General features: G+C 32.7%; 2 protein-coding genes across 2 annotated transcripts; both read right to left on the bottom strand.

The window, feature by feature from the left end:
- Positions 1-5,821: 5,821 nt before the first annotated feature.
- LOC122592655 (transcription factor UNE10-like) lies at positions 5,822-11,841 on the bottom strand. Its single transcript, XM_043764938.1, has 6 exons — positions 11,543-11,841; positions 10,187-10,796; positions 7,297-7,398; positions 7,133-7,198; positions 6,578-6,934; positions 5,822-6,059 (listed from the first exon to the last, which is right to left on the bottom strand). The coding sequence occupies exons 1-6, from the start codon at positions 11,608-11,610 to the stop codon at positions 5,973-5,975; spliced, it is 1,290 nt and encodes a 429-aa protein (XP_043620873.1). The 5' UTR covers positions 11,611-11,841; the 3' UTR covers positions 5,822-5,972.
- A 7,647-nt stretch (positions 11,842-19,488) lies between these two features.
- Positions 19,489-21,758, bottom strand: LOC122592895 (F-box protein At5g07670-like). The gene is made up of 2 exons (XM_043765220.1): positions 20,354-21,758; positions 19,489-19,975 (listed from the first exon to the last, which is right to left on the bottom strand). The coding sequence occupies exons 1-2, from the start codon at positions 21,421-21,423 to the stop codon at positions 19,711-19,713; spliced, it is 1,335 nt and encodes a 444-aa protein (XP_043621155.1). The 5' UTR covers positions 21,424-21,758; the 3' UTR covers positions 19,489-19,710.
- Between the last annotated feature and the right edge of the window lie 434 nt (positions 21,759-22,192).

Genomic DNA, 22,192 nt, shown 5'->3' with positions numbered 1-22,192 from the left:
TATTAATTGAATAATCCCTGTTACATATAAAAAAAATATTAAATGAAATTTTAGTGTTTCGTGCATAAAAAAATTTATATCTTTATTTATCAACAACTTACAACTTAAATTTTATGATAAGTATACCAAGTATATAATGCAAATTAACAAATACACTAGGACTTGCAACACCCATACATATAGCATCAAAAACAAAATCTACACTTATGACTTATGTATTAGTAAGTAATTATTAACACAGAGTAGTAAAGAAGCTAAATTCACTAGCTAATGAGCTATCGGGAACTTGAGATTCTTGCCGGTGGACGATTACTCAGAAACATACATGTTCTAAATTATGAGATTTTGTTTCCGACAACAATATCTTCTTGAAATAGATATCTTTGAACAAAGAAAGTACAGTTTTGTACAATATCTCTAACTTCCAAACTCATAAATATTCTTCCTGTTTTACTGTAATTAAATAATGTAAACTTTAAAAAGACAATGTAGCAAAAGAACTATGAATAGATATCCTTTAAAGTTGGTACAACTAAATTGAATCATTTTTAACCCTTAAATTAAAATCAATTAAAATCAAGTGTTAAGATTCAAATTTAATATTTTAATTTTGACTTTTGATTTTAATCTAAGTTAAAATTACGTACTCTAACTTTATCTATAAAATTGTAGAGAAAACTACATTTTTGATCCTTCAACTTGGCAAGATTCACAGTTATTGTCCTTAAGTGAATTAATTACAAAAAAACCCGGAAGTTAGTCAATTTTTTCAATTTACACTCCGCCACCAGACGACGTCTATTTGGTCCATTAAGTGAGGGGTAATTCGTCATTTCAGCATCTTCTTCTTCTCATTCTTTTAACAGATAAACCTATGGGGAACACTATCTCTCCATCTACATACCTTACAAATACAACTAGATCAAAACACATCCCCACCCCCATCTATCATAAACATATATCCAATCTCAAACATATACAAACACACATAAAAACAGCGGAGCAACATATTGTGTCTGAAATAACAAAACAAATAAAACATATATCATCAAAATAAAACATATCTCCTTATTCTTATTTACACTCCGATCTACATCTCTGCGTGTTTGCACTCAACAAATACATCTAGATCAGCTGCATCTCTTCTTGTTTGCACTCCGATCTATCATCCATTCACCATCACTAACCTACCACCACTCCCAATCACAAATAAGATACACTATCACCGAAAAAAATGAGGACTGATACTTCACCGTCGAGAAAACATGATTATGTATATGTATGTATATATAGATCTCTAATGTTTTTCTCTAGAAAAATGCAACTAGAAAAATGTGGTGGTAGTGGCTTTTTCCGGCGACAAATGTAGCAGAACCGATGGTGGTTGGAGTTTTTTCTGGTCACCAAGAGGTGCGGTGTTTAGCCCCCCAAATCCCTAATTTTATTGAGAAATATAAACCCTTACAAAAGAGCATCAATGCTTTGGGATGAAGGAGATAATGTGGCGGTGGGGCTTCTTTGAAGGAGAGATCGATTGAGGTTTTTTTTTTTAATCCTGACTAAGGAAACAAGGTAATATTATCTATCTGTATACGTATCGATACATATTTTGAATGATAGGTTATGATTTTGTAAAATTTGTGTATAGATTTGTGGTTATAAAATACAATATATGGATACATGTGGATTGAGAAGATGATGATGATGATAGTTTAGTAGGTACAAAATTATATTTATTATTGTTAATAGAAATTTTTTTTTTTATCAAACAGTGAATTGATGTGTATTTTCTAGTCTTAAATTTATATCACGAAATACCTAGTAACTGTCTACTACACACTTGCGGGCAGTGTACCCGTTCGTATGCAATATAGTCGACTTGGTAAGCCGAGGTCGAACACAAGGACTTAACAAGCAATTGTTACAATAAAATGATTCAGATTAAAAGGGGGGTTTTGTGACCGAATTGTCACGTTGCAAAAGTTAGTGAGAAAAGTCAGTAATCCCGTAGGATTAATCACAAAAGAATATTTGATGGTTGAATCTTAACACCGATTTAAAAGGAACACCTACTTGGGTCAGCTCACATGCCAATCATCGGGTCTAAATATTACTTGCATTTGTTGAACGACTCAAAAGGTAGATAAGATGAACTCCCGTTATACTTGAAACTTTAACTGCTCAAAACATAATTATTGCTCCCGCACTTAATTTCTACTCTAAACAGTTAAGCATTAAATACCTGAGTTGATTTTATGATTTAATCTTTTGAAAGCTTTCTCCCGAACTGCTTATTCGCCTAATCAGATCCCTCTACCATAAGCGTTTACACAGTCAAAATGAATTTAATTGTTTAAAATCTTTATCGTTGAGTTCTCCCGAACTCCAACGATTTTAGGTTAATTATAGACCAATTAACCATTTCATAAATCAATTGACAATGACATAGATTTCTCCCGAACTTCTAATTACAATTATCAATCGATTAATATAAAAGTTGAAAACGATATTTAAATCCAAATAAATGTGGATCTTCGATTAAACATGAAAATCTTGTCCAACGATTACAAGTAACATTCAAAACGACCCTATGACATGTTTACTCCCCAAGAGGGTTTTGAATGATTTAGCTACTCATAATGAAAAGACAAAAACAAACAATAATATATGAAAACATATTGTACCGAATGTTGAAATCGTTTGAGAATGATAAACAATAGCTAAATAAATCTCCAATCGTGATCTTGATCTTTAAAGGTAGAATACCTGATGAAAAGTCTCCTTTTTGATCCTTAAAAACGGCTGGAAAAGATAGAATATGGTTTTGGAATGATTAAGCGAGCTATTTATATGTTTCCAAAAATCTGCCCAGATTCGGACCTAATTGCGGGGCAACTAGGTCCAGCTTCACGTTGACTTGTTGACGTCCAATCATTTAAAGCTGAAGGTGTTGCGGGGCAACTACATAAGTTGCGGGGCAACGATTCTCCTCTGTTTTCCAGTTGCGGGGCAACTCCCCATTTTTCAGCTTTGACTTTCGTTGACTTTCTGCTATCTTCATCCAAACACTCCAGGAATCATCCGTTAGCACTTATTTCACCTAAATAATGTCGTTTTCTCCCGATTTACGTTTAAATACCTGTCAGTAACCTGAAACACTAACAAATACCATAAACGCACCAAATGTATACAAAAATGACTTATAAACCATGCTAAAACAACTATATTCAATGTGGGAAATAGGTCTAAAATACGACATATCATGAATGACGAATTTGCCCCTCACTTAACGGACCAAATAAACGTCGTCTGGTAGTGGAGTGTAAATTGAAAAAATTAACCAACTTCCGGGTTTTTTTGTAATTAATTCACTTAAGGACAATAACTGTGAATCTTACCAAATTAGAGGACCAAAAATGTAATTTTCTCAAAATTGCAAGTAAGTTTAAAGAATCTCTATCCAAAAAGTATATATATTTATGTTACATATATAATTTGTATATATATTTACCTTACAGAATTCAGGCATGTGATCTGTTATAGTAAATGTCTTACAAAATTTGTTTATTAAGCAAGATAATTTTGATAATATGTTCGACTATCGAGTATAATATAGAGTTGGAGATGTAATAGCAATAGAGTTACCGGTGAAAATTATATAATCTTCATAACGTAAAAAGCACAACGGACGATATATACATCTATCATATTCTATTGTTTAATTTTTTTGTCGTTTATAAATGTTTTTCATCTTTTTTTTTTTCCCTGGGAACGGCTGATATAACATACTTTTTTCATACACTTCTTACTTTTAAATATACATGAAGAAAGTAAGGATCACATTGTACAAAGTGTGTGAATTATCATTCATGCAGTACATATTAATTTTTTTTTTAAATATTAAATACAACTCATTCTTAAATTTTATGACAAATATATAATTATTTATATATGCGAAAGATACTAACATTAAAATTAAAGTACCTTTTTGAAACAAATTTTTTAAAAAATTCTCAGAACTATAAATATTGTAGTTTGAACAAAAAGACAATACTTATATACAACAAAAAGATTTTTATTAAAGAGTAATATTTTCATTGGGTCTTGTAATAAATATGAATGTAAAATGCGAATTTATCTACTTGTACAAATTAAGATTAGTTTCTCATGCCCATTAAGCCCATAGGCCATACCTAATGAATTGGAGGCCCTATATGTCAAGTAATGAAATCCAAATAACATGAACCGAAACATAAACAGGCCCAAAAGAGAAATCTTTATAAAACATATAAACATGAAATAAAACGAGGGTTGATGCCCGGGCGTTGCGGCGGTTAAACAATGATGATAATACAAAACAGTGGAGGAGGAATCGATATGCATGTGTGTAAATAGAAAGGAGAGAAAGAAGTGACGGTGTATTAGATCTTGGTAGGGTTTTTGTTTGATAGTGTTTAGAGACATAAATTTAGAGGTAATGTGTGGATTAGGGGCAACATGGGAATATTGAAAATATTGTTGAATTTCCTAAAATAGAGAGTTTAATATGTTTTATAAGGGACGAGCATAATGCTCGCGCGTTGCAGCGTTGAAGATGAAAACCGGTGGTGGAGATAAAGGGAGGCGGTGGAGAAGGTGGGCGGCAGCGGAGGGTGATAGAAGGTTGTGAGAGTGTGTTATGATTAGAGAGAATGGTAGAAAGGAGGTATATAAAAGTTTTATGTTTAAATAGGGGTAGTTTGGAAACAAAATATATGCTTAATTTCTTAAATTTAATTCTTTTTATAAGGGGTATAGATAGATAACAAAACACAATACTACTAGTATAATAGTAGTCTAGTACTACTATACTGCATAAGCATTTTGATGATCCGTCCTGGGTCAAAAACTAAAGAAACTCGCATTAAACACGAAATGAGTATGTCTTATGTGTCATTCGAAACACTTCACGCAAAACTCCCCAAAACTTATCAAAAGAAAATGTTAAAACCATTGGTTGGAGATGAAAACAATAAAAATAGTAAGAAACAAATTTGTTAAGTTGTCTCATTACTTTTGGAACAATCAAGGTAGTTTTCAAGTCACCTTGTAAATATTATTATAGTGGTCAATTTGTGATAAATTGTGGCTAATACAACAATGTTAATTCATTAGCAAACATTATAAGAGAGAGCTTCAGAATCATTCAAATAACGAGAGAGAGCTTCAGAATCATTCAAATAACGAACTTATTATATTAGTACTCATTTAACCCTCATAATTTATTCAACATTATTAAACAAATACAAACACGATCACTACTACGTACAAAAAAAATTCATTTATTCACACTTACTTTAAAGAAGTATGAAGAAATCTGTTTAATAAATTCACACTTCAAATTGTTTAAAAAAGTGTACACATGTAAAAGTGTGAAAAATTTGAAAAAATTATAATTTTTTCACACTTATATATGTGGGAAAAAAAATCACACCTAAAACTGTGAACACATGTCAAATATATTCACATTTAAAAGTGTGAAAGTCAAATTGTAACACCTAATTTTTTCACATCTTTCTTGTGTGGAAAAATTTGGTGTTACAAATTAATCCTCACACTTCTAAGTGTGAACAATTGATATAGTTTTACACATTGAAAGTATGAATTTTTTTTTCTCTACATATAAAAGTGTGAAAAAGTTATGATTTTTTTAAAATTTTCACAGTTTTAAATATGAATACCTTTTAAAATATTTTTAAATATAAATAAACATGAATAAATGACATTTTCATCATCAAGTTACAACCTAATAAAAACTACTCACAACCCAATCCTACGCGCGTGTATGAATTATCCATATATACAACAAAAGTAAGTACCACGTCAGTTCTTCAAACTTTCTCAAAACAAGTAAACACAAGTCACACGTTAAGTTTGGAACAACATAGTAATTAACGTTATCTATCAGAGATCGATCGAGCTTTACAATCATGTTACTTCTTGTGAAATGGGCCAGGCGGTTGAGTTTGCATATGTTGATACAAAGCTGCCATCCTACTATACGAATCCAAGTTCACAGGCTGCAAGAATTGCACAAACCTCAATTTGCCATCTAACACTTATCAAAGTAACAAATCCAATATGAACTTACGGACTAGGAGTCATGAGGTTGTTTTTATCAACCCTCTCAAAATCATCCAATAGCATTCATCCAACTTATTTCAACTTTTCAACCCTCCTAACCAACCTTTTCAATCATTTAGACTGACGCCCACTAAATTTTTAACCCTATCAAATTTTATCCAATCACAAATACTATCTCTCTTATTCTTTTCTCTTGTTCTCCACACTCCTCTCTCTCTCTCTCTCTCTCTCATATCATGTGGCCCCTCCCCTTTTTTGATTCTATGAGTATTGGGTTCCAAAAACTCCAAACAAGCCGCCCAACCATAAAATCGATACCGGCGGTATCAAGCCATAAAATCACCAACCCGATGATCACTCCTTATGCCCTTAAGAACTCTTAAAATGTTAATACTATGAGATTAAAGGTCAACTTAAACAATAAAGTTGAAATATGCAGATAAATGGTATTTACCTGAGACTGGAAAGCTAGAAAAGCAGCCATTGGATCAGGGGTCATTGTGGTGGTGTTCATGACTCGTTCAGTGGGGTGGATGTTCCAGGATGGCATATGCATGAAAGGGGAAGGGAGAAAACCAGTAGACATGTTTGATAGGCTGCCGATGGTATTCGTATGATCCATCCCGCCCACCCCCATCCCCATCCCCATGCCCATTGAGTTCATCATAAACAACTGCATCTGTTGTTGTTGCTGTTGCATCATTAATGGTAACATCATCGGCGAGATGTTCATTCTGTTCACCATATGAACTTGTGCTTGTAATTGTTTTACGTACTCTATTACTTCATCAAGCATTGACGCTTTATCCGTCTAAAATGCACAACATGTGTATTTGTAAGCTTTTGTTAGTAAATTTTTGTTTATAGAGTATATATATTACACTATTTTAGGCATACTACTACCGATGATCCTTTTTTCGTTCCAGTGTTATTAATTTAAGTTCATAAGAGAGTAATCAAGAACATATACACACAATGACACAAATGCATAATATATATATATATATACCTTGCTCGAGTTTGGAACCAACTTTTGTAATGTATTCATTCTCTGATTAATCTTGTCTCTTCGTTTCTGATAAAATTTGTAAAGCAAATTAAGTTACATTATTACAGATGAAAATGAATTAGTTTTAATCATGCACCCAAAACATAAGGGAGATTAATTTGTACCCGTTCAGATTGATTATGAATAGCAGCGGTTCTTCTTCTTTTATTTGAGATTGAAGCTTTCGCCTTTCCCCTTTTCTTTTCTTTAACTGTATTTGCTTCCCGCTATCAGATGAAAACAAAAAAAAAAACTTTAACCAGTTATTATGTAACTATATAACGCATCTTGTACAATCTCTATGCATTGAGTTAGAAAAATTATAATACGAGTAATATTTAATATTATGTGCCGACATCTAGCTTCAAGCCCTATATATGTAGAGATTGATTTTATCTAACTTCAAGCCCTATATATGTAGTAGGGGTGTTCATCAAACCGTCAAACCGTAAAACCAGACCAATCCGGGATGTATGGATTGATTTGGTCGGATTGAGTTACTAAAGTCTGGTCTAACAATTCAAGTTTTGAAAAACCGGGTTCATCGGTTCGGTTACAGTTTCAACAAAGAAAAAAACCGCCATAAACCGGACCGGACCAAAGGTATACATGTATATGACTTTTGATGATATCTAGCCATTAATAAAAGGAATCATATACATATACATGTATTTTTACGATAATGTGTTGGTACTACAATGGATATAATATACATTATGTAAATATTTTGTTTCGACCTTGTATGTTTTTAAAAAAATTAAATTTTCTCATGTATATTAAATGATGTGGAATCTATATGAAAATATTATATGATTGAATGTCTTTTGATTGTTGACTCAAACATATATTATGTTTTAATAGTTTCATAAAAGTTCTAATTTTAAATGTTTGTTATGACTCTTTGTCACAAATATACACAAAGATTATATGGAAATAGAAGAAAGGGAAATAAGAATTTAAAACCGTCAAACCGGACCGGCTCACATGGTCTGGTCTAGTTTGGTTTGACAACATAGTTGGTCTGACTTGGTTTAATGTATATTAAAACCAGAAATACCGGTTTGGTTTGAGATTTAGTCAAAACCGGACCAACCGGTCCGTGAACACCCCTAATATGTAGAGTTTAAAACAAAGTCCATACAAAAGCACATACACTAATTTACAAAAATCTTGTTAGTACGTAGTTAGTACAATCTAGCTACTTTTTACCTAAGTGACAATATTACCATTTTACAAACAACATACTTAGAAGTTAGTAGTTAGAAACAGTCAAACAGCATATAGATGATATGCACTTATAAAATTTCTAAATAAGTTGTTATCTTTATACATAATTTATATATAACTAAAAGATGATAGTTTTTTGATAGTTGGAAATTATGAGAGGATGTCATGTAGGATTTTTCATTATATGTCATATTTACATTAATTTCTTAATTTTAAGCATTTCTTTAAAAATTATTCTTTATCCTAATCATCATTAATTAACAATAAAAAAAATTAAAAAGTTAAAAAAAATAGAAAGAAAGAAAAACATGATAACAAGTCGGACATGATAACAAGTCGGCCTAATGGAAGGATATAATTAATTTTAATTTAATTATTATAATTAATTGTTTCGTGTATATCTCTTTAGACTTAATGGATGGATTTTCTCTACACCAAGTTATCAAGTACGTATTTAAGTTATCATCCAGAGTGATAATTACATATCAATTTTATCGGATTATTTTAGCATTAAGTTAAATTTGACAGTGAAAAAAAAGTTTCTCATCATAAAAATTTTAAAAGATCTTATCTAACTTAATAGTTATTAAATAAAAATCCAATCTCTTACTCAAGTTTAATAAATTATTCATTTTTTGAAAATTGACCTTTTTTCAGTTTACAAACAATATTGCATTTGTTCACATTTTTAGTAAGTGTGAACAAAATAAAAGTTTTGTCACATTTTTTTGTGTGTAAAAATATATAGAAATAACAGTATGAAAAAATTTTCCACACTAAAAAGTGTGTAAAACTAAAAGTTCACACTTTTTAGTGTGAATTTTTATAATTATTTTGTAATACCTCATTTGTTCACACTAATTTTTTAGTTACTGTGGACAAATGAGGTATTAAATTTAACACATAAAATAAAACTTATGTTATGGATATTTAATAAGTATATTTTATATATTATATTTCTTGATTTCATTTGTTATTACATGACTACATGATTTAAATATTGCTACTAAAAAATACATGTCAAACTTTTAGTATTAAATTATATTAATTTATGGTGTAACCATCTTAAATAAACAAGTTTATATCTGAATACATTGTTGCTACAATATTGTAATCTCATAATTTAATTTTAAAAAATGCATTATATATTTTTAATATAACAATGATTATGCATGAGTTTAATCTAGTAGTTTATATATTTAGTTTGATATCATAATTAGTTTTATACAAACATCCCTCAAACTGTTAAAACATAAAACCCGCATTAGACTCGACAAGGTATTAACTTAAACTTATATCTAGCCCACTTGATCAAGCCCAATTAACTTGACCCATTTCTAGAGTAGAAATTCTCTGCTTCCCAAATTATAAGAGTCGTTGCTATTATTTTATTTTCAAATGATTACCCATTATTATATAAGTAAAGTTTTTGCCAATGACAAATCACAAATCAATTTATAAAGGCTTGTCATTACATTGAAGGGATGAACTTATTTATATCTAAGATACCATCTTTTGTACATGTTAATGACATATAATTGTTATTAACAAATTAAGTTTTAAACTTAAATATTAAAATCTATTTATACTACGTAGTAATTTTTCAACAATTATATATACTATGTACTCACATCATTTACTAGTGGTGTTTATATATGATGGACAACTATATATTTCAGAAAGAAAAAAAAAAGGTTAAAAAATACAATACTAGCTACACATATGATCGACACTGATAAATTAATAATACGAGTATTATTATTAATGAGTAGGTAGGTAGGTAGGTACCTGAGGTGTAGAATGGCAAGCAGAGTCATCGGGTAAGGTTGACTTGGAGCAGCGGCCACTCTCACTTTCACTACTGATCACATGATGACTAGTAATAATTATATTGTTATTCCAATCATCATGTTCTGCAGCCAACCTCCGGCGGCCGGCCATAAACACCGACGACGGCCGGTCAGCACTGCATGAACCAACACGTGTGGAACAACCCGCATCAAGAGCAGCAGCAGTAGTAGTAGTAGTAGTACTGGGCACCAAGCCGTCGGAAGTCATGAGCGTAGTGGGTGGTGGTTTGTCGACGTGGTCGTTATTTAGCCATGGGACTAGCTGCTGCTGCTTCATATTAATATTGTCTAGTACTACATGATCATGAGCTGATGTTAGCTGCAGCTGCTGCTGGGGTTTGTTGATGTATGGTGGATGGGTGCTGGCTGCTGCTTGGTTGACTATTGCCTCTAATGTTTCGACGGCGCGTGGCTTATCCCATGATGATGAGTTTGAAGGATAATCGGCGCCAGATGATTTGTTTGACGACACGTGCCGAGGACCTAACTCGTGCATGGCTAGTTGCCCATTCTCCCATTTTAATTCCGCCACTTCATCATAATCTAACCTGCAGTCGTACACCGGCCGTATCTATAATTAATTACTCGTAACATTAACCTTTATAATCAACCCATTTTTTTTTATTTGGTTATACTAGCTAGTCATAATCATAAATGATATAAAGTTATAGTCTAACATATGCCTTTACAACTAATTATAAGTTATTCAAGATGAAAAATGATAAATCAACCAACTCATATATATATATATATACAATCTAAGCCCTTAATAACTTGACACGCTTTGTATATATAATATGTTATAAACCTAGCTTGAAGTTCACTTGTTAATTTAATTGATGAATATAACATATGTGTACGTACGCATCTGACAACATTAATTTATGTTATTTGTATAAACAAAACTACTAGCTAGCATACGTGTCGATCTTGATGATGAAATTATAAATAGAATTTTGGATGAAAAAAAAAAATGCACTAATGTTAATTTTCTTTAACGAAGGGCATAAAATATACTATTATTTAATGAACTAATATCACTAACTAACTAATGAAGTTATCTAGCTTCAATTCTATATATGTTCAGCTAGCAAATTGATCGAACATGCTTAAGTAAGTTTCATATAGAAGGCATGCCTAAGAATATATATATATATATATATTACCAAGCTAGCTAGCTAGCTAGCTAGCTAGATCTATCTCTGAAACGTCATTAGTTAATTATATATAACATAATATTTTGGAGATGAGTACTAGCTAATTACAAAACATAGAAAGGATAATGAAGATTTACTTGAAAGCCGCATTATTGTTATTTTGGTTGAGGTCTTCCAGGTCCCAGCTGGGTACACACTGGCTCATTTTCTCGTGAAGTACTGTTTGTTCGATCTTCCGATAAAATATGAGTATTTATTATATATACATATATAGATCATATGGAAGTGTATCGTGTATGTATGTATTTTTGGATACTTGATTATGCATTAGAACATTGTATATTCATTATTTGAATATATAGCTAGCTAGCTAGACTATATATTAACGCTGCATATAAACATAGAATTGGATGGAATATTGAAGAAATATAATTGTCTTTATTTTGTATGTGGTGTTAGTTCGCTATATATGTATATATGGTCTAGGAATAACCTAGGGCCACTCATTGAAAAATTTTGGTATCATGGAACATTTATTATACCTTATCCAGCCTAGCTAGCTAAAGTCGTTATTCTTAGTGCTACTTTATTTTTCTTACTTATACTGTTGAATCGTAGATATATATGATACTTATAACTATGTGTATTACACAATATTAATGTTTTGGTATGTTTTCTTAATGAGAGACTACAAATTAACATGTGTATTAATAAATCTGATTATAAAAAATATTTAGGTAACTACGAGTATTATAGAAGTGGTGGAAAAAAATAAGAAGAAAAAATATCATATTTATTTCAAAATTTACTAAATGCTTTAATTAATTCCATGTCCGACTAATATATTCTTCATCATCTCCACTAATTAACTAAGTAATTAGTCCTTAAGCAAAGGTAAGCTAACATAATGAACTGATCGACCGAAGGTTTCAAGTTTCTCAAAATGTCAATTTCAATTCCAATGGTTTGAATAAAAGGATTAAAAATGCTCAAAAGAGCATGGAAAAAGTTGTAACTTAATTACATATGGTGATTAGTTGGGTCAAGAAGAAAACAATGACAATGAGAAAGACATCACATTCGAAGAGTAGTTTTTTATATTCAAGTAATTTTTTTAATTAATAAATGAGAAAAATCCATAAAAAAAAAACCTATTTACATTTTCTATTAAAGGTAAACAATGACAATGAGAAAGACGAGACCCCATTTCTAAAAACTTTTTAATAAAGGATATCTCGTTAGTTTTTGACAGACGACGTCTGTTAAGTGTCACGTCATTAGTTTTACTGACGTGACAGTTGACTTTGACTTAACTTATATAAAACTGATATATATATATATATATATAATCGACGTGTATTTCATTTGGCTTTTCTTTTATCTCATCTCCACACAACTAAACTCCTGTGTATGACTTCTTCTATATCACCTTTTTTAATTTTTTCAATAATATATTTAAATCATACATAGATGTATAGATCTGCTCAGTTTTTCGTTCGAATCATATCTTTAGATATAGGTTTGTATGTATCCGTGTAAACTAAGATTTAGGGTACATGTGGCGGCAGTGACCGGCGGTGGTAGTGGGTGAGTCGGAAATAACAGTAGCCCGTATGAAATCATGGGTTTAGCGGGTGTTGTTGAAATCCCTACTCTATCTCTCTTTCCCACAGAATTAAAAGCAAGTTGAAACACACACCACTATCCGACCATCCTTGACCGTTTTAAGTCGTTGATCGTCATATCCGATCTAAACTCTTCTGGCGATCCTCCCGGCTGCTGCTCATCCCTTTACAAGCTCGTTGTCTGCTGTCCTGACCTTGTTGACTCCGATGTCCTCCTTGAGAATTTCTCCTTGTTGACCCTAAACATTTAAGGTCAACAGCATAAGGTCAACTTTACACATGATTTTCTGGTGGGCCCGTCGCTGGAAAGCCTTAGTGTTTTTATAAAAAAATCTTGTATATTGTAGTAGATGATGATGGTGGTGTGTAAGTTACGAAAATCATTGGTCTTTTTTTGGACTTTTTTTAGTTGGTTTCAAATTATCTTTCCCATATATATATATATATATATATATATAGTCAAAGTCAACTGTCACGTCAGCAAAACTAATGCTGTGGCATCAGTGACGTGACACTTAACGGGCATCGTTTGTTAAAAACTAACAAGATACCCTTTATTATGCAGTTTTTAGAAATTTGATCATTTAAATAGACGAAAACAAAATAGATTACTTTTAATAGGAGATTTATGTAAATAAGTTACTTTTTTATGGATTTTTTTCCTTAATAAATAAGTGTGTATTAGTTATTGTGTTGAATTTAATTAGAGAATAGAAATTTATAATGATGAGTTATTTTTAATAATAAATTGTAAACATGTTTACCAACATTATAACTTATGTGATGTCTTTAGATTTCTTTTACAAAGGCATCTAATTAAAGACGGAATGTAAAGATATCACATAACAATTCTAAGATATTTGTGTAGGGAATCAATTATGATTCTTGTTGGGGACCATGCAAAAGAGGGACAAGATTTAATTAAAGAGCTATCCAAACAGGGGGGTCGGAGTTGAGCTATGACCATGCAAACAAGGCTGGCAAATGTATTCAAAACTGCTTGATACATATGAAAAATAATCCCGTGGCCGGATGGCATGTGGCATTACATGACACTTTAAAATTTAGATTAACACATTAATTATCTGATATGAGATACTAGATAAAAGTTGTTAATTAAAGCAAAGAAGAAAATGGGGTGTTTACACATATGACTCTTTATACACCCGTTACAGACTTAGTGTTAATCCCTCCAGGTTGAATAACCTTGTTTAATTTAAACACTGAAATGGAAACGATCGAGCCAAAAAGTAAAGAGGGAACATGGGAAATTGGGAAATGTGATCCTTTTGGAAGCAAAAGTTTGGTGTCAATGATGAGATAAGAACAGATGGCAGGTAGTATATGAACCATGGTCAGCCACGTAGAGAGCAACTTCCACCACGTACCGCTTTTCACTGACTTTAGCCACGGTGTCACGGTGGTCCTACTCATCAAGGCTGCTAAATTAATATTGGATTTCACATCAAAGTTAAACATATATATACATTCTACGTACTATAACAATTAAGCTAGTTGACTTGCTTATCTTGATCATATTCAAAAAGATTAAAACAAATTGTGCTATATATGCATTATAGAATAAACATCAACATTTAATTACTTAGGATAAATTAATTAAATGATTTTGTTTAGTCCAAAATGGCCGGTTAGTTCGATATATATGTGTCAAAACCGTGAACCGAACTCTATAGATAATTTATCAAACAGGGAGTGTCAAGCCTATCAACTCATTCCAACCAGTTGACTTGTTTCGATCTAATTGGTTTAACCGATTTAGCTAAACTATGAGCTCGAATCGATGAACAAATGCGTTCGATATGTTGTAGTACACGGTTAACATGAGGGACGGTGAAAAAGATATACCCTTGTATTTTCAGATCAATAATATATGATCAATTATTTGATGTTCCCAATATTTCTAATTGTATGCACACACAAAAAGGAGGCTAGATTCACTTGATGTATATATTGAGCACTATTCAGTAAATTTGGAGACAATGCTGAATATGTAGTAGTACACAAGTAGACAAACAAACCTATCCCTGATGGATTTTGTCGCAAACAGAACCCGAACACGATTATAGACTTCCACATAACAGATTTTGTGTTGGTAGTGCTCTATATCCATCTAAACTTTAAATATATTCATTTACATAGAAATAGAAAACAAATGGGCAATAAGCTGCGTCGTTACTCCTTTTTGTTATAGTTACTTCTTTTTGAATACCAAAAGTAAGACGTTTAAAAACTACATTATCGATCGCGGCGTCATAATTCACCATGCATGAGCTGTTGGACCCTTTCAAGTAGCTCGACGGCCTCAGGTGTGAATTCAACAGGAGTCTTTCTTCTTGTGGATTTGGGGTACAGCTTCACTGCCGTTCATGCTGCTTCATACAAAGTAACCAAATATGACAAGTTATATTGGTACTTTCTGAAAGCAAAAGTAGATGTAGAAAAATTATACTTGTGTGTTAAATGCATAATTGTAATCTTTGGATTTTTCATACATTTAAATCTTTTTTCAAATTCGTTATTATCTTAACTAAAAAATTGGCGTTTTCCAAATTTTAGGACACTGGTATCTCTGAACCAAAGAAATTAGTCCAGTCCATATCAAGCGACATTTGTATGTTATAAAAAAAATATAAAGTCGTGTTTGGTTTACAGAATGTTTTTTAAGGAATGGAATTTGATAGAATAAAATTTAATGGAATGGAATTTGATTCATGTTTGGTTGTTAAAATATATTAAGGAATGTTTTGACACACTTACTAAAATGACTTTTTTTTACCCTTTTCCTATACATTAACTAGTTTCCCTTTCTTAGAAAAAAGTCATACACATTAAAACACATATGTCTCCGTCGTGACCACTGACCAACCTACAGCCTTCTGTCCTTTTCCTTGCATAATCCAAATGCACATTGCAATTCAAACGAGATCTGTTAATTTTCTTCACATTGTGACCAACGTTAAACAATTGTAAGTTGTATTTCTAGGTGGCGGGGGGTTATTGCTATTAAAGGTTGTGGTAGAGGGGGGTCATTTTCCGACTGGGTCGGTGGCGGCGGCAGATTCCGACAGAGTGGCGGTGGTTTGACTGGGTGGGTGGCGCTGGTTGTTTCCGACTGGATGGGTGGCACTAACGGTTTCCGACTAGGTGGGTGGCAACGATCGTTTCTGGGTGGGTGGGTGGTGGTTATTTTCGACTTGGTGGTGGCGGTTTCCGACTTGGTGGGTGGCAATGGTCGATAATGCTGGGTGGGTGGCGGTGGCGCTTTGCAACTGGGTAGGTAGCGGTGAATGTTTTCCGGGTGGGATGGGCGGCGGTGGTTGACGAGAAATTGGAGTGGTAGATATGGAGAAGGTTTGGAGAAGATAATGTTTGTAAGGATAGAATGGTATTTTGTAGATTTAAGTCTTGATGGAATTGAAATCCATCACACCTTGTCAAGGAATACGATTCATGTGAATGGGGTAATCTTTTCATTCCATTAGAATTGAATTCCTTCCTATTTTTGGAACCAAACATGGAATGGAATGAAATCTACATTTCAATTCCATCAAAATCCTTCAAATTCCACCAACCAAACACGCCCTAATAATCTTATCAATCAGGCCTTTAGGGAGTTTGAGAGGGATTAAAAGATCACATTTGCCATTTTTGTTTGATATTGCATAATGAAATCAAAAGGTGGAATTAAGGGGGAAAAAACACCTTTAACCCATCTAAAAAGCAAGTATTTGCGCACATATTTACAACGTGTCCATCACATAAAACTAAAACCCACAACTGAATGATTGATAATTGATTGATGAACCGCCTCAAACAATATTTGTCTACATACAAAAGCTGTAGTCTCCCATGATTTGCACTAGATGCATGGTTTCAAGTTTTCCAGGACCGGGAGTAGTTAGGAAAATAAAGGTGATGTACATTAACTAATTAATTACATGGCCTTTAGAACGTTGTGGTCATCCCTGGATATGTCCATAACTCTTGAGAGCTACCAAGTGGGTCAATATTTGACCATTTAACATGGCTATTACAAAAAATCTTCAATCATATACACAACATATGGAAATATATGAGATTATATATGTTGTCACATATATACTAGATTTTTATTTAAAAAAAATATGTGAGCCAAGTCCAGTTAGCTAGAGCAATTTTAGCATGTCAAGTCAAAATGAGAATCAATCCACTATTACATAATTATAGTGTTCACTAATGCTAATCTTCTATATCTATACTACATAATAAAGCAATAATCTTTTTTTTAAAATCTCAATTAAGAAATTAAAGTACCTAAAATAACTCTCTTTTATTCATTAATTTAAACATTTATACCTAATATATCTATAATACCTTTAATGAAATAATTTACAACAGAAATCTCTTAATTCTTGGACTAACTACACTACCTACTTTAACATCAATTACCTACATTCATCACTATTGCCACCGGCACCCGTCACCACCGCGCCACCCCGTGCCACTACCGCCATCGATGCCGCATTGCACGGGTATATGACTCGTAAGATTAAAAGAGGGTTACCGAATACTTCTCACACTAATGAAAGCACACTTATCATATACAAATTTTACCTATACCAATAAGTTGTTCCTTTTAATTTGATCTACTACACAAAAATTCGTTCTCATGCTTTTAAAGCTTGCTTTTTAGGCATACCTATAATACAAAAAGTGGATTCATTCGCTTGGTACCTATTGGTATTATATACACCTAATTTTGAGGCATCCAAAATGTGTTATTGAACCATCTTTGGCGGGTTACAAACCACATGAATAATGAAAAGCGTCCGCATAATATGGGTAAATCTTCATATGTAAAGTCGGGCACGAGTCCACAAAGATTTCAAAATATTATGAGTGTTTAAACTTGAGTGTTTTTATGTTTTGGATAAACAAACTCTTTGAATCTAAAAATCAATATTTAAGTGGTGAACCCGAAGAAAAGTGTATATTACAAGGGACATCAGACACGCATAGCTGTAGTAGCAATGTATGCTCATCAATGGTTTCACGCATATGGTCATGGGCATAGCCACAACTCACCTGGACACAAAACAAGGGAATAATGACTGGACAGTAGCAATATCTGAAAGCGTTAAAAAGACTCGAGAAACAGATTAAGTTCTGGCTTATACATAATGGAGGATGGATAGCAGAAACTAGTGGGCAGGTTATGCAGGTTAACTAACGGGCCAAAACGTGGTGTTTCAACAACTTTACGTCTTTGTTCCTAATTTTTCTATATGATACAGCATCGAATATGATTATGAAATCCGCATTATACAAAAATTTTCAGTACACTACTGATTCTGATATGTCTTAAGAAATAACTGAAAAGACAGTTTACTTTTTATTTTCAAAAAGCAAGAGACTGTATGCATAAAAGATATGTTTTGGATGGCACTCAACCTGCGTGACTAATTTAAGCCATTTGGTCATTTGACGTTTTCCTATAAGCCAGGTCTTTTGTTTTTGATTTGTTTGACACGTTTGAAGTAAAACATAACCAAAATCAACTCATGCATAAGAAAATGAATCAAATACTGAAATACCAACTCCATCAGAACCTATTGTGCCTTAAAAGGGTAGATGAAATGGAAAAGAAGAGTTGATATCCAAATAAGTCAAACTACATTTGGCTGTTTAAAGATGGAAACTTTATCCAGAATTTGAACTTACCATTACGGACTTCCAGATGTTTATCAACCAAATTTTTGAACCAATCCACAAATCTGCACCCAAGACTCCAAGAGGCACTAACAGCTTACCTACAACTAACAAAACAAAACGGGGAATAATATGAATTCCAACATTATAGATTGAGTTGCAGATGCAGAACTGCTAAACGCTTGACTTAGATCCTTGTAACTAATTGGAACATTTCATTCCATTGCATTGAGGAAACATTTTACAATCTTTATGGCACGAGAAAGTTCTGCAGCAAGAAAATAAAAAAGACAACTAGATGAAAGTTGTAGCTATAAATTTTCATATACCTTTTATTCAACAACCACTTTGCTATTCAGTGGACTTAGTTGTATCATGGTTGCAATGAACTTGGATCCATGGCATACTCCAGCCATTTTGATGCCCCACATGCTTGCATCAAGAAACTCATCAATGTTGAAAGTGAAAAGGAGAGAAAAAATCATATTATCCACTCACCCCAAATAGAATTACAAAAAAAAAAAAAAGAAGAAGAAGAAAAACATTGGGTTACAAACTTGTAGCTATAAACTGTGATTTATTAATAACTACAAACTACAGGGAAAACCTAGCTCCTTAACATAAAATCCATAATAAATTTGCCTTTCACATTTGACCGTAATAAGGCGATGAAATGTTTGTCACCTAATGCAACACAAATGACACATTGGGTATATAAACAAGTTGGATTTGAACTCATAACAGCCAAATTTTACTAGCAAATAAGAGATGTATTAACTCCAAAACAAACGCTGTCAATATAACTTTATAGAAAAATATGTGGAAAGAAATAGCAAAATGAAATTAGATGTATACTGACATTTGATACACTTGTTCTCTAGAGCCTAAGACTACTCTTTATGGGGAAAACTAGAGCAAGTATACCCTCAGGTTACTGTCTTGTGCGGCGCTAACTATTGAAAAAAGAAAGACTAAATCTTGAAGCTTCTACCACCTTTCTGCCATACACCGGTACCATCAAGACCGGATGTGAGAATAGACTTGGAATCTGGGCGCCACTTCAACTCTTTAAGAACAGAAAAAAGGGTAGCTAATTCTGGTGTCATAGCACTGTCTTTTATATTATTACAAGCAATTACTTTTAGTCTCTTAAGCTCTTTCCATGATAGAACTACTGGCTCAAAACCATCCATTGTAAGTAACGAGCATCCTTCCAAATATAGGGACATCACTCGCCTAAAACCATGTGAAAAATATGGTAAAACAGTCAGCCATTATTTACTTGATAAATAAGAACACAAAGATTGGGCTTTAGAGGTCATGTAATACCCAACTGACAGTACAATGCAAAAATCATCTGTTTCACGGTATAAAAAATAAGACTTGACGATTAGTAGCCGAAAAATACACATTCCAATAACTCTAACTTTGGAGCAGGGGACATGAATAAACTAACAGTCTTTCACTGATTTTTACCATCATTCCTTTGCAACTTTGCAACTAAAACTCAAGAATCAACTATATGGGTTCAAAAACATAGAATCACATTCTTATTTACCAAATGTGTGGATATGAGTAGAAAACAATATTTGAAAGAATGAGATCGTATTATACCTACACATACTTGCAGCCATGAAAGAATTATTGTCCAATCCCCAGCAATCCTCTAAAACCAGCTCCCGGACAGCTTCACATACCATAAACAACGCTCCCAACCCCTGTTTATCTCTTAACTGACATCTCTCCAAGTGTAATTCTTCCAGGGTAGGACAGGAACCTAAATGCTTGTCAGGGCCCGGACTCGGGTCAATAAACTTACAAGACTGAAACTTTAAAGTCTTCAAATTGGTACAATACGACAATGCAGCTAACCACCCACCTTCGAATCTATGATCACAAAAGGTCAACTCTTCAATCATTTGACAACATTGTCCAATCGCTTTAATCCCATCATAACTCCCTTCACAACCAACAAGCTCAAGCTTCAATAACCTAGGACACCCTTGAGCCAAAATAGTTAGCCCAATATCCGAAACAACTGAATCATACATCCCATCAACAGAACCAACAAGTTTCAAAATTTGCAAATTCCTAAACCCTGCAAGCCCTTTTAAATCCATATCTAAACACATACATAGCTCAAGCTCCTGCAAAGCTAAACACTCGTTGGCAATATACCCCAACCCTTCATAGCTCACACCAAGCAATACAAGCCTACGTAAATTCGGGCACCCTTGAGCAAGAACCCGAACCCCTCTATCAATCACCCGGGCATCCAAAAAATCAAATTTTGACACAAACCCATTACAGGAAACATCCGAATCAATATGCATAGACACAAACTTATTACTTAAACAGATACCCGATACATTTCGAGAGGATACAATGCAAGATTGAAGAATATCAACACTAACAAGATTAGTAAACCTATAAACAAGTCTACCAGAATCCAGAAAATCCCAATCCAACAATCTTAAATCTTTAACTAACCCACCATTAATCTTTAACCACCTTTTACAAACTAAAGAGCTAGAGATTAACTGTGACTTAGTAAGCTTAGACAATATATGTATCAATATCTGATCTGAAATCAACAAAGTAAAATCTTGTTGAGCAATAGATATAGGACTATTGCATCTATCTATGGTATGGGTATCATCTTGTTCAGAATTATGAGACTTCATTTTGATAAAGATTTCATTTTTCCCTGATAAAATTTTAGGGTTAGGGTTTTCAAAAGTGTAAAGATTTAGCCCCAAATTATGAAACTTTTGTTATTGACAAATATACCCTTTTGTGATTCTTGGAGAATTGTTGAAGCTTCAAGAATAAATTTTAAATGTCATATTGAAGCTTCCCAACAAGTACAATGAGCTCTCTCTCTGTGGAAAATTTTTGTTTTGTCTGTAATTTGTGTGTTTTTTATATATATATTTGTGTATCTATATGTTTGTGTGTGTTTTGAAGGGGTGGTCTTGTGAGTAGATGAGATTCGTGGGACGCACAAAGTTTCACACCTCAATGATGTTTTTGTCATTATTATAAACAGAGAGGGTTTAGAATGAGGTGCTGGTCAGTCAGACAAAATGAATGGACCAAAATATTATTATTTATTACTCGTACATGATTATGGGCAAAACGAACAATAATGTAACTAATTAAGTTTTTAAAAAATTTTGGGCCTTCTTGATAAACCAAATTTTATTTATTACGAGTAGTATATAATGATAATTTTAACTAAAATTTTTATGAAAATTAGTCAAAACACACACACTATGTGTTTTTAATTGTTTTAAAAAACACATTGTGTTAAGTTCATATCACAGTGTGTTTGAACAATTTTTATTATTTTCATGCTCTATAAAAACACACTGTGATTTAACACAATGTGTTTTTAGATTACACATTGTGTTAGATTTAAACCATAGTGGGTTTTGACCAGTTTTAGTTTTC

Source organism: Erigeron canadensis, chromosome 3 (genome assembly GCF_010389155.1).
Source record: "Erigeron canadensis isolate Cc75 chromosome 3, C_canadensis_v1, whole genome shotgun sequence".
Taxonomy (NCBI): Eukaryota; Viridiplantae; Streptophyta; class Magnoliopsida; order Asterales; family Asteraceae; genus Erigeron; species Erigeron canadensis.
The sequence above is the reverse complement of the archived record's forward strand: the minus strand, read 5'-3'. Positions and strand labels throughout refer to the sequence as shown.

Coding starts and splice junctions, on each gene's coding strand:
- LOC122592655 (XM_043764938.1), bottom strand. CDS start 11,610: ATGAGCCAGTGTGTACCCAGCTGGGACCTGGAAGACCTCAACCAAAAT. Junction 10,797..11,542: donor AACAATAATGCGGCTTTCAA/GTAAATCTTCAT, acceptor GTACGACTGCAG/GTTAGATTATGATGAAGTGG. Junction 7,199..7,296: donor TTCATAATCAATCTGAACGG/GTACAAATTAAT, acceptor AAATTTTATCAG/AAACGAAGAGACAAGATTAA.
- LOC122592895 (XM_043765220.1), bottom strand. CDS start 21,423: ATGAAGTCTCATAATTCTGAACAAGATGATACCCATACCATAGATAGA. Junction 19,976..20,353: donor ATGGCTGCAAGTATGTGTAG/GTATAATACGAT, acceptor ACATGGTTTTAG/GCGAGTGATGTCCCTATATT.